The sequence below is a fragment of the Ptychodera flava genome, chromosome 14 (assembly GCF_041260155.1).
Source record: "Ptychodera flava strain L36383 chromosome 14, AS_Pfla_20210202, whole genome shotgun sequence".
NCBI classification, from domain to species: domain Eukaryota; kingdom Metazoa; phylum Hemichordata; class Enteropneusta; family Ptychoderidae; genus Ptychodera; species Ptychodera flava.
In genome coordinates this window covers 12,785,604-12,802,837 of record NC_091941.1, presented here as the reverse complement: position 1 = coordinate 12,802,837, position 17,234 = coordinate 12,785,604, and the positions used below count along the sequence as shown (strand labels likewise).

The 17,234-nt window shown below is 39.1% G+C and overlaps 1 protein-coding gene across 2 annotated transcripts in view; it reads right to left on the bottom strand.

Annotated features, from left to right (window-relative positions):
• LOC139149401 (DNA mismatch repair protein Msh6-like) overlaps positions 1-17,234 on the bottom strand; it is a 30,558-nt gene that overhangs the window by 12,146 nt on the left and 1,178 nt on the right. For both annotated transcript variants that reach the window (XM_070721143.1, XM_070721144.1), the window contains exons 2-3: positions 7,217-7,270; positions 275-343 (exon numbers count right to left, since the gene is read on the bottom strand). In XM_070721143.1, the coding sequence (XP_070577244.1) occupies positions 275-343; positions 7,217-7,231 (84 nt within the window). In that variant the 5' untranslated portion in view covers positions 7,232-7,270. The remainder of the gene's footprint in view (positions 1-274; positions 344-7,216; positions 7,271-17,234) is intronic.

Sequence of the window (17,234 nt, the reverse complement as noted above, 5' to 3'; positions counted from 1 at the left end):
AAGAAATTTGATTGAACATACGCACTGACAACAAATAAGGAAACAAAATGGCTGCCAGGCGGTCATATTGGATTGGATCGCGAAACAAATCGACACGCATATGTTATGACATAAGTAATAATCTTTGTACCAAGTTTAAATGAAATCGCTCCCGGCATCTCTGAGATATCTGCATGAATGGACAGACACACGGACACACAGACACATTCACGCATGAACGGACATGACAAAACGTATAAGTCCCCCCGGATGGTGTCCGTGGGGACTAACAAACCTTGGTCACAAGTTGAGGCCACTGTCTTTGAAGCTGTATTTTCTTGCTCTTTTCTGTTGGTTCTGCACCCTTTAAAATTTGACAATATATAACCATTACTTAATGGAAAAAGATACAACTGATATAGTAAACATCTCTTCTTTCAAATTTGTTTCAGAGTATATGAACTTTCAGGTAAACAAACACACTGGGCATATGTACATCAAAATTCAAAAACATGCACATAAATGTGCAGACATACTATATTCATAGATGCAAATTTGATGCACACATACAATTAATCAGAGTATTCTTTCTGATAATAATAACAATGATACATCCTTTGAATTTGGCAACTTTACTATTACACTCTGCGAGACTCAACCAGCATGCAGGTAGGCTGAAAATCCTGAACACTATCCTGAACTTCATGTTTATCATTTTATTGCATCAAACCTGATATTTTGAAAATCTACAGCAAGGTAGGAAGTTTTGCATGTTTAGAACAGCACCCCAAGTACAGAAATTATGCCCAGTAAACCAACTAGCAAATGTCACTGGGACGCTTCGGACTGAATGTTCCAAATACAGAGCATGAGCAGGATGAGTGTGGGAGGTTAAGACATGGGTGCAGGGCATTATCACTGCACACGACAGGGCAAGTCTTCCCGGACATGCACTGGTATCAATTACATTCAATAAGGTGAGTGTATCTCAGCCAATCATGAGGACATAATAATGCAAGAATTATCAACACTAGGTTCCAAGACAAGAAATTGACCTTTTTAAGCTAACAATTCTCCACTAGTTAATAAGCTAAAAACCCACGTAAATTACATATTTTCGGAAAGTCTAGATATAGGGGAACACTTTGATTACCATTGTGTTACTATTGTTTACATAACTATCACGTGACAGGTAATTTGCATAACCTTTCAAAAATCAGTTTTCCCTACTGGTATGTTTTGTTTCAATGCTTTGAGATATAAGGCTGAAATTTGTGTGGGTGTAAGCTTTCAGAGCGGTGAATTTAACTCTAGTTGATTTCTTTAAAATTGTGCTCCAAAAGAAACTAAGCAAGATATAAAAAATCTGAGACACACTTTGGAAGAACGTTGTGACAGCTTGCATTCCAGAAAGTTTGAGTCAGATACAGTGTTTTGCCCAGAGTGCGTTCTTGCGTCTTTTGACGCAAAATTAGCAACAATGTCCCGCAAAAATACCGGACATGGGTCACAGGGACGCACTAAAATCAGGGCTAGAATTTTAAGTCCAGCGTCCACAGACAGACTACTTTTTTAGCTACCAAATTACACACTTGATAGCCCATACAGTTATTGCTTCTCTATTGAGACAATGAAACATTTAAAATTTGGTCTATTTTTTCGCAACAGTGTAAACATTATTGGAAAATCAATTAGTCATTACAGTCTACGATTCATGGTATGAGCAAGGCGATGTGTGCGTCCGACCACTGGGCCATGCAGCCTTGGGGACAAACTCAAATACCGGGCCACATACGATCCCGATAACCAGACAATGATTTCGGAAGCGGAAGGCTTGTAAAAAGAACCACGAACTTTTCACAAAGCAAATTTTATTGACCACCAACTTTGAATGAAACGTTTGCTTGTAAAGATATGCTAGTACAGTGAAGTACGGAGAATCAAATTTTCAGTCACTATACTAGCCAGGGTACATCACTACATGGCATCAAACGGAATTGACTGCACATGTATTTGATATACCGGAAGCTCATGACTTCACCTAAAAATATCATCAACCCCACAATTTTGTTGAAACACTATATCTCTGACTTTCAACGTAGTAATTTGCCTCAAATTTCCCCAGAAGGAGTTTCATACAACTCTCAGATGGTCTGCAAGCCAGAGAGATCAAGGTCACCATGCTGATATTCTTTATATAGTCAAGACCCCCTAGTTCGATTGTAGCTGATCTTAACAAGAACAACCTAGCTTGTCAAAACAGCGTTATTGCAATGTGCTATTGCTATCATGAGGATCAAGGAGTTCTCTCAGATCATTTGTGTTTTCAAACTATATTTTTGCAATTTTTAGGGAAAAGTGTCAGTCATCGGAGCAACAAGTCATCGTTGATGACCCAGTCCCCGCTTGCTAATGGGTACTTTGATTACAGGTTCTGTGATAAAAATACTTTGATACAGATGGCACTCAATGGCCAAGAATGAGTTCCATGGTGATGAAAAACATAAAACCAATGTAGGCCACTATCCTAAAGGTCATTAAATGAGTCAACTGGGAATTAGTTGACAGGATGTTGCAAAACATTTTTTCATTCTATCCTAACACTAATAGATAACCGGTACCATATTTCATAAAGTTTAATGTAGCATTTACAACACTATGAGATCAACATCTGTATCAAGTTTCATCAAATTTGACGTTGTATTTGTGGATATATCACTCTATTAGGAAAGTTCATTACATATGCAATTACAAATTAATTAAAATGACACTGATAAATGTCTTTTTCACTGTTAAAGCAATGTGAGCTTAACATCTGTACAAAGTTTCATGAAATTTGATGCAGTATTTCTGACATATCAACCTAATTATGAAACTTCAATACTTGACATGATACTGCTACATGACGTGAAACAACTGACGAGCATGTATGAAATAGGTCAATGTCCTTGTACCAACTTTGAATGATACTGGTGGAAATACCGGTACGTCTGAGTTATGGCTCAGTACATGAGAAAATCGTAACAAATTTGCCGCCACGCAGCGATATTTGATCTTACTGTTTAAAAAATCAACACGTATATGTATTACATAAGTCAATGTCCAGGTACAAACTTTGAATAAAATCAGTTGAGACTTGCTAGAGTTATGGCTCTCGACATGAAAAAACCATAACAAAATTGCTACCATGTGGCCATATCAGACCATATCGAGAAACAAATCAATGTACTTATGTATACTATAAGTCAATGTCCTTGTACCAACTTTGAATAAATTTGCTTGATACATGTCTGAGTTATTGTTCAGGACATGGAAAGTCGTAAAAAAAATGGCCACAAGGCGGCCATATTGGATCGTATCACAAAACAATTCTATGTGCATAAGTATAACATAGGTCAATGTCCTTGTACCAACTTTGAATAAAATCAGTTGAGATATGCCTGAATTATGGCTTTGTACACGAAAAAATCATAACAAAATGGCCGCCTGGCGGCCATATTGGATCTTATCACAAAACAAATCCACATGCATATATATGACATTGGTCAATGTCCTTGTACCAACTTTGAATAAAATCAGTTGAAACATGTCTGAGTTATGGCGCTGTACATGAAAAAATCGTAATAAAATGGCCGCCTGGTGGCCATATTGGATCGTATCACAAAACAAATCGACATGCATATATATGACATAGGTCAATGTCCTTGTACCAAGTTTGAATAAAATCGGTTGAGATATGCCTGAGTTATGGCACTGTACATGAAAAAATCGAAACAAAATGGCCGCCTGGTGGCCATATTGGATCGTATCACAAAACAAATCAATATGCATATGTATGACATTGGTCATTGTCCTTGTACCAACTTTGAATAAAATCGGTTGAAACATGCCTGAGTTATGGCTCTGTACATGAAAAAATCGTAATAAAATGGCCGCCTGGCGGCCATATTGGATCATATCACAAAACAAATTGACATGCATATCTATGACATTGGTCAATGTCCTTGTACCAACTTTGAATAAAATCGGTTGAAACATGTCTGAGTTATGGCTCCGTACATGAAAAAATACCATCAATGACGCTGTACCTTCTCTAATGTGTGGCCAGGTCAGGTAATTGGTTGTTGGCATGGAGTTGTTGGTAAATAGTTGATGATGTAGGGGCATGAGGTGGGATATGGACCCAAAGAACCAAAAGATGATTAAATACATCAATCAAAAAAATTCTAAGCTACAGTATAAACTGCCTAAAGATAGTTCAATGTGGAAAAAAGTTAAATAATTCAGAAATAAGAATTAACAGTCCAAAATAGTAATGACGCACTTCCTTACTGACCTGAGTGCATGTGAAATACACAACCTGGCATCTGTAAATTAAATGTATACCAAGTGATCATTTCAAGTCACTTTTAACTGTTTTTAATGGATTTTCCAAAGAGTCCTGTGGAAATGATGAAAAACGCTTATCTGGTCTTGTGTTTGTATAACCTCATGGCTGATAATTGTCATAGTATTGAAAAAAAGTTGAAAGTGAAGAAATTACTGTTTTTAATAGGCATATTTTCCTTGAAATACATGACCGTGTAAAGAATATATGCTAACAGTGTTTAAGAGTAAATTTCTTTTCAAAAAATAATTTAATCTGTGACCAAAGGATTTTTATTCTTTGAGTTTACAAATTCAAACATTGCAATTTGTTCAATCATCTTGTGCAGTGCAAAATTTATAAAATGACTGAAAAACAAAAAAAAATGGCAGAATTACAGTCTTTGTGATGTAAAATTATGGGTTGACATCACGATAACTGTTAATCTGTTTGAAGTACTAATATACTATAATTTAAAAAAGAAAAGTTCATGCAGAAACGGAAAAATATATTGTAAGCAATGTAGTGTTAATTTTGACTTTACATCAAAATATGCCTTTGCTGGATACCAAATATATAGGGCGAAATATTAAAATCAGCCATGTTCAGCAAAATCCACACAACAGCATTGATCCTTTTCTAATTTGATTTGATTTGCTTATGTTATCCTTGTCTGACAGTCAGTACAATATGGAACTTTAACACAACACACTGAATAAGTATGCTGTAAATGAAATGGTGTGGCTGCATCCATATGCAGCAATAGGAGTGCCTTTGTCTCTCACCCCTCATTTCCAACCTGTCCCATCCCTGAAAAAATAGTTTGGTCTTATATTTATAATGTTAATAATTTCTGTATTTGTTAAAATGTGCGCATCTCAAAAACTTTTGATCATAAACATTTGCATTGTTTTTTATAGCTGACCAGTCAGTTAACCTGTTTATTTTGAATATTTGCGCATTTTTCCTCAGTATTTGACATTTTCTGAATACCTTTTTATTCAGTTTGTCATTTTCTAAAAGTTTAAATGCTCCATTGTGTGGTCAAGCTTTCCACAAGCATCAAATGTGGTACTATATATTGGAAGGTCTGCCTCTAGAGGGCGGGCATCATGAACAGTGTTTGTTGGTTAATTCTTCCACGTAAACTTCTGATTGTACTGTAAACATTGAACATGGCCGACGTCCGATTTTCCTGTCTAAAACTTTCACTCATTTTCGTTCATATGACTCTGAAACTCCAGGAAACGATTGGGAAGAAAGGGTTATCTTGAAATATAGAGGTACTCGCCGATATTTTGCAAAATTAAATGAGAAAAAATGCAAGGAAAATGCCGACAGGCTTACACAATGACAGTTTTCAGACTCGGAGGCATATGATCATCTCTGCAGATTATGCAACAGGCCCAGATCACGTGAGGCCATGAGGGGATATCCACGCAACTCAGTACCAAACACTAGCGCTCACAGAGTGAGCAAACACAAAGTGAGTACCCCTAACGTCAGCTCAGTAGTCTGTAATAGATTGTAGTCAACTAAGAAACCTTGGAGAAAGGCTTAACACTGTGGCTATGCCGCTAAGTCCCTTTTGATTTTTGTCATAGCTCAAAATCGTTCTCCCACACCTCAACCTGAGCCATGAACAACCCCACCAGTTTACGATATGACCCATCACAATGGCATGACGTCAACGGATCTTGACAGACGGAAGTCTTGACAGACGGAAGTCTTGACAGCAGCATACTGGTTTTCAACTCTAATACCTTCTCTGTCTATAAATAGACACGAGAAGGTAAAAATTGTAATAAAATGGCCGCCTGGCGGCCATATTGGATCGTATCACAAAATAAATCGATGTGCATCTGTAGGTCATAGTGCTATGCCTTTGTGCCAAGTTTGAACAAAATTGGTTTGGCAGTGTCTGAGAAACTGTTGATGACGGACGGACGGACGGACGGACACACGGACGGGACCCAATCTATAAGTCCCCGTCGGACTTCGTCCGCGGGGACTAATAATAAAAAAGAAGAGAACTTTATAGCAGTAATGAAAAAAAAACAGGTTACAATGTGCAAAACTATTGTCTTCAACCACTTCTGGTTCTGGAGTCATAAGTGTAATGAAACATCTTCTTTATTTCTGTTAAACACATGTAATGCAGTAACTGGCAAGAATCCCCATAAAAGAAAAATGTTCATGAAATTGATTTTATCATGACGATGTCTTTTTTTACAATTCAAAACTGTAAATACAACCACTTAAAATTACTTTGTCACAAACCATTATAGGAGACATCCAGCAATTTTAATTTTAAAATGAATGTATGTATTCATGGTATCAAATTTTCGATGGAAAACAACAGCCATACATGTTTACAGTACCTTCCTGCCTTGGTGACTTGACTTTGCTTTGCATTCTTCGCTCACACATTAACCCCCTATTGTAACTCAGTGTCCCCCTATTTTAACAATCATGGGACACTGTGTCCCACCTTTACAATTCCTGGGCAAAACACTGCAGATATTTTGGAGTATTGAGACAAAATATAGGGAAAACAGATTTTTGAAAGGTTATGCAATTTATCTGTCACGTGATAGTTATGTAAATAATGGTGACACTGTGGTTACCAAAATGTTCCCCTGTATCTAGGCTTTCAGAAAATGTATAATTTACAGGGGTTGTGAGCTTATTAACCATCAGAGAATTATTAGATTAAAAAGGTCAATTTCTTGTCTTGGAACCTTAACTAGAGAGTGTCCTTGACACTTTTGAATCATGTTACTGTATGATATAATATTATCATCAGTAATTTTTTTTTGATAATCAGAATGCCTAATTTATCTGTAGCTTAACTTTACATGGGTGACTTACCTTTGACTTAACCATGGTAACTGATGTAAATTAATCACAAAGCCAAGATTAATACTGAAAGAGAAAGACATGTTTAGTTTGTATATCAACTTACTATAAAAGTAACTTATTGCAAGTTCAAAAACACCAGGGTTTGCTGCCAGCCTGTACAATATGTATGGTATGCACTGTTGATATAGGATGAGTTAAGTATGTTTTGATGAGGAACTGCTGGTCATAATTAGTTTTTTGATATTTTTACTAATAATATCGAATATTGGTGCCATATATAAACTGGAACATAAACCATGGCTCTATGTTGTTAAATTCAATAACAAAAACTGAAAAATTTATCATTATCATTATCATTATTGCACCATCACCATACATACAAAATCACCTATCAGTAACGTGGATCTGTTGATCATGCACTAGTTATGCACTATATGCACTAACCAGCGATCAGTGACAGAATAAGCATGTGAATTTGTTGCCCAACTGACCATCAACAGCTGTGAAATACCAAATTTGGTGCACCATGATAATGGGCAGATTTAAGGTATACCAAAAGAACTGCATCTGCTAAGACCACACAGCCATTATCACACTAATGAAAACTACATGTGCCAAACAAGGACAACTATCCAAAGTGGAAAGTTTATCCACAAGCATGCTAAAGTTTCCTTTCTGCAATATCCTTCTTTTCATGCATGTTGAGCTCTAAGGAAAGTGAAAAGCTAAAGGGACCCAGAAGTCTACACATTGATTAATTAATTACAGTTACAGCACCAATGATTTTGACGATGAGATACAGCTGGATATTGATACACTACCTAATTAGGTTTGTCAGTTTGCTCAACAATTTACCCTTTTAGTGGTCAACTTTTACAACTTTGCGCCAACATCAGACAGACTAAAACAGCAGGTGACGCAGCAAGATGTCTGTAAACTAATTTACTATGTAGTATGTTTATATCTTTACAGTAGCTATCAGTTTCAATGGTGACACACACAGAGACTGGTTGCCAAGTTTTACAAGCAGTTCAAATTCACGGAGAGGTGGTAAAAGAACTACGTTACTGCAAATTTAGACTCAGAGGACAGTGTTCTTTGTAGTTGAATATCAATAAAGTTCATGACTTCAAAAACAAGTCATCGTTGATGACACAGTCCCCACTTGTTAATGGGCACTTTGATTATAGGTCCTCAGAGAGGATAGAGTCCTCTTCATTAGGTCTGTGATAAAAATACTTTTGACTAAATTCGCTTGATACATGTCTGAGTTGTAGTTCAGGACATGAAAAAATCGTAATAAAATGGCCACATGGTGGCCATATTGGGTCGTATCACAAAACAAATCAATGTGCATATGTATGACATAGGTCAATGTCCTTGTACCAACTTTGATTAAAATCGGTTGAGATATGCCTGAGTTATGGCTCTGTACATGAACAAATCGTAACAAAATGGCCGCACAGCGGCCATATTGGACCGTATCACAAAACAAATCGAGGTGCATATGTATGACATTGGTTAAAGTCCTTGTACCAACTTTGAATAAAATCGGTTGAAATATGCCTGAGTAATGGCTCTGTACATGAAAAGATCGTAATAAAATGGCCACCTGGCAGCCATATTGGATCGTATCACAAAACGAATTGACATGCATATGTATGAGATAAGTCAATGTCCTTGTACCAACTTTGAATAAAATCGGTTGAAATATGCCTGAGTAATGGCTCTGTACATGAAAAGATCGTAACAAAATGGCTGCACGGCGGCCATATTGGATCGTATCACCAAAAAAATTGAAGTGCATATCTATGACATTGGTCAATGTCCTTGTACCAAATTTGAATAAAATCAGTTGAAACATGCCTGAGTTATGGCTCTGTACATGAAAAAATCGTAACAAAATGGCTGCACGGCGGCCATATTGGATCATATCACCAAAAAAATTGAAGTGCATATCTATGACATTGGTCAATGTCCTTGTACAAAATTTGAATAAAATCAGTTGAAACATGCCTGAGTTATGGCTCTGTACATGAAAAAATTGTAATAAAATGGCCGCCTGGCAGCCATATTGTATCGTATCACAAAGCAAATCGACGTGCATCTGTTTGACATATGAAGTAATCCTTGTACCAAGTTTGAATGAAATCGCTCCATGCATCTCTGAGATATCTGCGTGAACGGACGGACGCACGGACGGACGCATGGATGGAGGGACGCACAGACGCACGCACGCACAGACGCACACAGGACATGACCAAACCTATAAGTCCCCACGGACACCTAATAATAGAGTGATGAGTAAAATGAACAAACTTTACTTTGGTTATCAACAAATGAATGACACCACATTTCTCAATGAGCTGACTTCCAGACATTGCTATCGCTACCTGAACGTTCTGATTCTTTCAGATCGATTTATGTTGTTAGTTTTAGATTTTGTTTGTTCTAGTCATTTGGACCCCTGGGCAATTGGACCCAAGTCAATTGGACCCCTGGGCAATTGGACCCAAGTCAATTGGACCCCCAACCCAAGTCAATTGGACCCCCAACCCAAGTCAATTGGACCCTAAAGAAATCATACTTATCTGTCTAACTAATCTCCCCTAACAATATTTTTCAGTCTTCTTACAGGGAAATCTGCACGTCTGAGACAACCAAACGCTGGAAGAAGCTGCCGGTGAACGCTGTAGAATATAATAAAATTGAATAGAACACACTGATAGTAAATGCTTTCACACGTTCACACACATACACACACAACACGGAGTGTGTATTAGGCGGCGACGGGTGACATTACAAACACAGTGTGTGATGTCACACTTTACGAGAACTAAATACAGTGTGTATGGGGCGGCGACACGTTCCTGCAACAAACACGGTGCGTACAAGGCGGCGGTGTCACAAACACGCTGCATATTAAGGCGGCAGAGGCCAGCTTAGACGGGTTGCTCAAAGAAATCGATTACTAGCGACATCGCCCCCTTGTATCTATTTCATAGCTACATTGGCGACTTTTGTCTTGATTTGCTACAAGCGCTGGGTCTACTTGACCCCGCGTCGGTGAATGCAAACATGCCTTCATTATTGTGTCGAGTTTTTTTTCTCATCAGGAAGATAGAACGCAATAAATATAAATTTGCCACGTTGTCAAATAGTGGTGTCATTTTATTGCTTTTGTTAGTTTCCCATGAGAAAATAATAAATTGAATTTATTATTTGACCCGACGAGGTTGGTATGATGTGACAAACTTTTAACAGAAATTTTGATACTTTTTCTTGATCAGTAATGATATGCACGTCTCGCTGAACTTGTTTGACCCCAGAACAGACGTCCCATATCCAAATTTCCTCAGTTTTCTTTAAAAAAAACACCGGCCACCCCGGTTTAATACAAATGTTTTTTTTTTTTTCACGTGCATAATTGTATACATCGTGTCTATGATTTTTGACGCAGCCAACAAATAAATTATAATCAATGTCGCCTGTTTTCTTTGCTCTATACATTGTAAATACTACTATTTCACTCAAAATATGAAGTTAACAGTAGACAGAATGTGAACGTCAAACGAAACATGTACCGCATTAAATTAGAATCTTCCATGTTCTAAACCAGTGTCAAATCACGGTCACTCTACAATCCCAACGAGTCGTAAAAATCACGAAGACACACCAGAAGTTCCGTGACCTTTTCGTGAACTCTGCTGATCTGGCCCAAACATCGCGTACAGTTTTCTCGCTTTCCCTTGTTCACTGGATATGTGAATCGAAAAGGGCGTGAATACCAACTGAAATAAAAAGGCATGAATGCTTTGGCAAAATAATAATGAAGGAGATTTATAGTGAAATAAAATGAAATCTATGGTAGCCAACTTGATTCACGAGTACGAGTCGGGCCCAAAAATCGCGTAAAGTTTTCTCGGCTCAATGACACGTTCACAGATCGAGTGGCGGTAAGTCTGTGCGACCTACACAATGGAGAGCGATAATGAGCCGAGAGGTGTGAAAACGACGACGTCGCTTGACGTGTACCGCTACTGTCATTATCGCAAAGCAAATCGGCGAGATGAAAGTGAAAACAATAGGGACAATAATGTAAGGCGGTCACAAGGCGGTCATAATAACAAGTACACAAAATGAACAGAATTATACGACAGAAATAAACAATAAAAAGTGAAGTGATAATTTATGCAGAAGTGGCTATAAGTACTGAAGACGAACCAAAGGTCTGTCACTCTGAGTTCAGTGTAACTGCTCAAGACATCTACTCCTGCGTTGATTTACTGTTCGATATTCTAGTTCCTATACCTGCGTTGATTTACTGTTCGATATTCTAGTTCCTAAACCTGCGTTTGATTTACTGTTCGATATACTAGTTACATACTGTTTATACCGTGCGTTTATTCCTAAATTTGTTTTGCATGATGGCCGCTTCTTTAGTTTCCCGAGCTCTGTGTGTTGCCTGCGACCGAGTTGTGACGTCCCGTCAGCATGCCCTATGTTGTGACGAATGTTCAAGGTATGTTGAAATTATATTGTTACTTATTTTATAGAGAGATCAAGTTACACGTTCGATGAGTACGCCTAACAGATTCAAACATTTCAAGCGATTTTTCTTAACTTTTCAATTATTTGTCATGGTCAACAAAATTAACTAAAACGGCTGCGAATTTGTGTACAAGTCAAGCAAATTCAAGAGAAGTGCAACGTCTAACTCGATCTCTCTGCCAATTTCTGTTCCACACTTCATAAAAATGTAAACATATACTCAAGTCTTGAAGCACGAGTGCTTGTTTGTCATATTTTTCAACAAAATATAAAAATGGTTTGATATCAAACATTGCCAGATTATTGGTAAAATTAATAAAGGTATGAACTTAGTAAAAATTGTGTGTGAAAGATTGTGAAAGTCAATCCAAATGAAATTTCTTGCAAATTTCTGTGCACTGTGGCAAAATTCACCCATGCATGATCTTGAGTATATGTATCTCGTTGAGAAAACCTGTAAAATCTGTAAAGTACGTAACATTTGTGCAATGGTTTAATTTTGATGAGATTTGGCCGAATTCCACTCACTGAAGTAGACTGATTACTTTTGATGTTTGGTGACGCCAATTTTACTATTTGGTTAATATTTTGAAAATGTTAGATTGTTTGCAAAATTGTCTCATAGTAATAATTTGGTCGTACAGGAGAACTGGGCCATGTCATCAGAAAAAGGCCCTTCTGGCTACAAAATAACTTTTTGACTTCTGACACCATTTTTCAAGTGTGTTAATGCATGGGTCCTTGTATCAAACATGCTGAAATATACGAAAACGGTGATTTGTCATCAAACTACGTCAGACTTGATTGAAATTTGGCAAATTGATTGATTTGTCAAAAATTATAAAAAAAAAAAAAACTGATTTGAAAAACTGTCAAGCATTTGTCTTGTTTTACAGCATCCACTACAAATAATTGGAATAATTTTATATTTACCGGTTGGAATTTGTGATTATAAACAATATATGATTTTTGGCGGGAAAACGGCATTAGATCACGTGACATATACCCATTTTCACATGTACCATAAAAATTCATTATAATCAACCGAGATTTACTCTGTGGCGAAATTTCAAACCATTTGAACCAAAACTTGTTGAAAATCACTTCGTAACTCATTTTAAAATCAAACAGATCTAGACCCATGCATTAACTTACTTGAGTTGACGCTAAAAATGACAAAAAATCCTTAAATTCGAGATTTTTAGAGAATTTTAGGTTTTTATGAAAAAATCACTTTTTTTGACTTCTGACACCATTTGACGCTAAAAAATGACAAAAAATCCTTAAATTCGAGATTTTTGAGAATTTTAGGTTTTTACGAAAAAAAATCACTTTCAAGGACAATTACTACAAATTCGGATAAAATTAAAAAATAATGTCATTTTCATGAAATTTTGCACAAATATTCTTTGAAGTTATCAAATATTATTGAAACCTGCATTATGATTTATTAGGTTTCCATGTTGTCTTTGATGAAAATTTGGTTTTGAAAAAAAAAATATGCGTTGGTATGTGGAAAGGGATACTAGTACTCAAATACTTCTTATACGTACGACTAATACCGGTATTAACAGAAAAGGGATATACCGGCAAGCAATGTACACCTAGTCGTACTTTTGTCGGGAACAGAAAAGAGATATACCGTTCCTACCCGGCAAGCAATGTATGCACCTTGTCGTACTTTTGTCAGGAACAGAAAAGAGATATACCGTTCCTACCCGGCAAGCAATGTATGCACCTTGTCGTACTTTTGTCGGAACAGAAAAGAGATATACCGTTCCTACCCGGCAAGCAATGTACACCTTGTCGTACGTTTGTCGGGAAAAGAAATTCTATCCGCAAGCAACGTAAAAAAAGTATTTGAGTACCTAATCCCATCTGAAATAAAAAGTAGCGATTTTCATATAGCGTTTAAAGTAATACTTCGTGTTACTAATAGTCATTTATTTGATTTTCAGATGGCAACATAGACTATGTAATAGCGGAGTTGATCATCGCCAGTATCGGCTTTTAGTGACAGGGGAAATTGATAATTTCCCCTGGCGTTGCGTGAAATGTTCAGCGTCCACCGTGCCAGAACCCACTACAGTAACTGAAGAAGATATGCAGATTCCTCCAGATGATGAAGTCGACCTCCCAGTTTCACCCGCCATCGACCAATCGTTCCGCGAACTACCCACTCCACCAGAGGATGAAGTCGCCCTTCCAGTTTCACCCGCCATCGACCAATCGTTCCCCGAACTACCCACTCCAGCATCATCACCCATCCCCGAACCCATTGCCGAAAGCACTCCCGTCTCTTTCTATGCCGAATGTTCGTTTTCCCAGCCCCAGCAGATACAAGAAGACACGCTCCCCGAAGAATCGCTCCAACATGTACAACCCGAAGAAGAAGAAGTAGCAGCGACGTATGAGGTAATAGAAGGTGCATCGAAGCGAGGAAAACCAGTGGTCGTCGACAGCTACGGTTACACTTATACAGCAAAGAGCAGCAAATCATCATCCCGGATAACGTGGCGGTGCAGCAAGCGCACGAACAAGTCCGTTTCTTGTCGTGCATCAGTGTTACAGCATGGCGACGACTTTACTGCCGGTCTGCATCGCCACAGCCACCAACCCGAACCCGGTGTCTCACACAGACTGAGGGCTACTCGAGACATGAAGAAGACAGCCAGATGTGACGTCTTTCGCTCCGCCGCCAACATCGTCGAAGACATCCTTATAAGAGACGCCGAGATTACAGCAGACCGCCCCACGCACAGTCGCCCAAACCCAGCGTATCTCATCCGCCAAGCCAACAGACTCCGACAACACCTCCGCCCCGCAGAACCCACCGATTTAGAATTCACTGTAGCCGAGAACTTTATCCCGCCGAATTTCCTCCAGAAAGATGTCATCCTTGATGGTGCCCGTCACTTAGTTTTTTACACCCACCGAACAACTCGATGTCCTCAGCCGCGCGAAGTCTTGGTACATAGATGCAACTTTCAAGATCGTCCATCACCCGTTTTATCAGCTGTTCTCCATCCATACGTTCGTCAAGGGTGACAGCGGTAACGTCAAGCAAGTCCCCCTAGTGTTCACCCTGATGTCACGCCGAGAGAAGAAAGATTACAAGAAGGTCCTCAAAGCAGTCTACAGGTCACTCCCGTCAACGAAAGTCCAGAAAGTAGTCGTCGACTTCGAAGCCGGTATATGGCAGGCCGTTCGTTCGGTGTTACCAACAGTCTCAGTCCAGGGTGTCTGTTTCACTGGACACAGTCTGTCTGGCGGAAGGCGCGAGAACTCGGGCTACAGCCAGCGTTCCTTGAGAAAGGGGCAACACACGACTACATGAAGCAGTTGATGGGCCTGCCGCTGATCCCCCACGAGCATATCCCAGAGATGTTTGAAAGGCTAGCCGCGAAAGCAACACCGAACGTCTTGGGGTTGGTGCAGTACATCCGGTCAACGTGGATCGAGGGCAGTGTTTGGCCGCCGTCATCGTGGTGCGTCTTTATGTCCAGTGTCCGTACGAACAACGACGTCGAGGGATGGCATCGTCGTATCAACTCGAAGGCCGGCCGATGCAACCTGCAGTTCTACATGCTAATCCCACTACTTCATCGAGGAAGCCGTCCTGACCAAACTACAGTTGCAGCTGGTGAGAGAGGGGAAGTTGCGTCGATATCAACGGAAGGCCTACGCATCTAGTCAGGGACGACTCTTCAGCCTGTGGAGCCGTTACAACGAGAAGGAGATATCGACGTCGAAGTTGCTGAGAGCTGCGAGCAAGCTGAATGGACCCACCATGTAAGATGTCGATTTATTTACAGGAGAGGCTATTCAAAATTTGTTTAAATATCGCCAAAATTTCCACGTTTCAGTTTGGACATTTCCAAAGTATAATAATGCCAATTTTAAAATTGTTAAAACTTCGTTTACGCCGATCAAAATTATACTGTTTGAACATTGCCAAAATCTGCACGTTTAGGTTTGAGAATGTAAATTTAAAATTGTTAAAACTTCGTTTACGCCGATCAAAATTATACTGTTTGAACATTGCCAAAATCTGCACGTTTAGGTTTGAGAATGTAAATTTAAAATTGTTAAAACTTCGTTTACGCCGATCAAAATTATACTGTTTGAACATTGCCAAAATCTGCACGTTTAAGTTTGGACATTTCCAGAGAATGAGAAATTGCCATAGATCGAATTCACCGTAATGGTTAATTGAGAATATAAGTTGAAAATTGTTAAAACTTCGTTTACGCCGACCAAAATTCCGTGGTTTAAACATTGCTAAATTTGCCCGTTTGAAAAAGTAGACAAATAAACGGATGCCTTATACGCCTCTCCTGTAATTCCACATGAGTTCTGCAGAGTGACACCGCCAGCTTTTACATGACCACACCAGTGAAGTCCGTGAGCTGCAAGCGAAGACAACGTGAGCTGCCAAGTCGGCTCATACACAGTACCGTACATGTTTGTACACATACCAAAAGGCCCTTTTCAGGGCCACCACATCCTCCAAAAAGAGATATGCCGTTAAAAAATAAAGCGTACACAATTGTGTGCTTGCATTGATGTGAATATGTGTTGTGTTATGGAAATTTCCTCCCCCCCCCCTTTGTTGTGATTGATTTATGGCTAACGCATTGTATGATCGTCAGTGGTGAAACAATTGACCTTGTAACCTTTTGTTACTCACAATTCAGATGGAAATATACGCCAACTTAAAAGACGCCATCTTTAATATGTTCAGGTTATATCGAAACATGGAGCTCGAAACATTACCATTTAACCGTTGATTTGTGAACCAATCAGTAAAACATTATAAAGTAAACAGAATTTAATATCCACGTTAGAACAATTCCCACGCCACGACCACCAACAGTTTCAGCGCCGGCTACAGCGTTCACCGGCAGCTTCTTCCAGCGTTTGGTTGTCTCAGACACAGTCGCTCGAGGGCGATTAGACGGCGAGCCGGGCAGCTGATGACATAGAAAAAGGGGAAGTCATGAAACCAAATCGTACAAATACACACACATCTTCAGCTCAAGCCAAATTCACGCAACAGTGGGCGGTACAGTCTTGATGGTAGCGATGTTGTGTACACATGTGTGACCTTGCGGCGACCGTTCGCTGATAATGGGCGGTGCTGTGATTGGTTGCCTACACCGAGGAGTTCACTTGAGACATTTAAATTTATGTATGCTAATTACAACATCGCACGCATCGCTACCATCAACATGACCAAGATTGTACCGCCCATTGTTGCGTGAATTTGGATTGAGCGTGTTGAAAACACAAGTCCCCTCAGAAATCGCCCCAAAACACACAGAAGATCACTATAAGCGGGCGAAACGGCTGGCAGGTATGGATTTTGAGATGGTATTGGTGGAGTCGATGTTGATTTTTTGAATAAATTTGGCCATTTTGTGAGGGAAAACATCTTCCAAACTTCAAGCTGCCCGGCTCGCCGTCTAATCGCCCT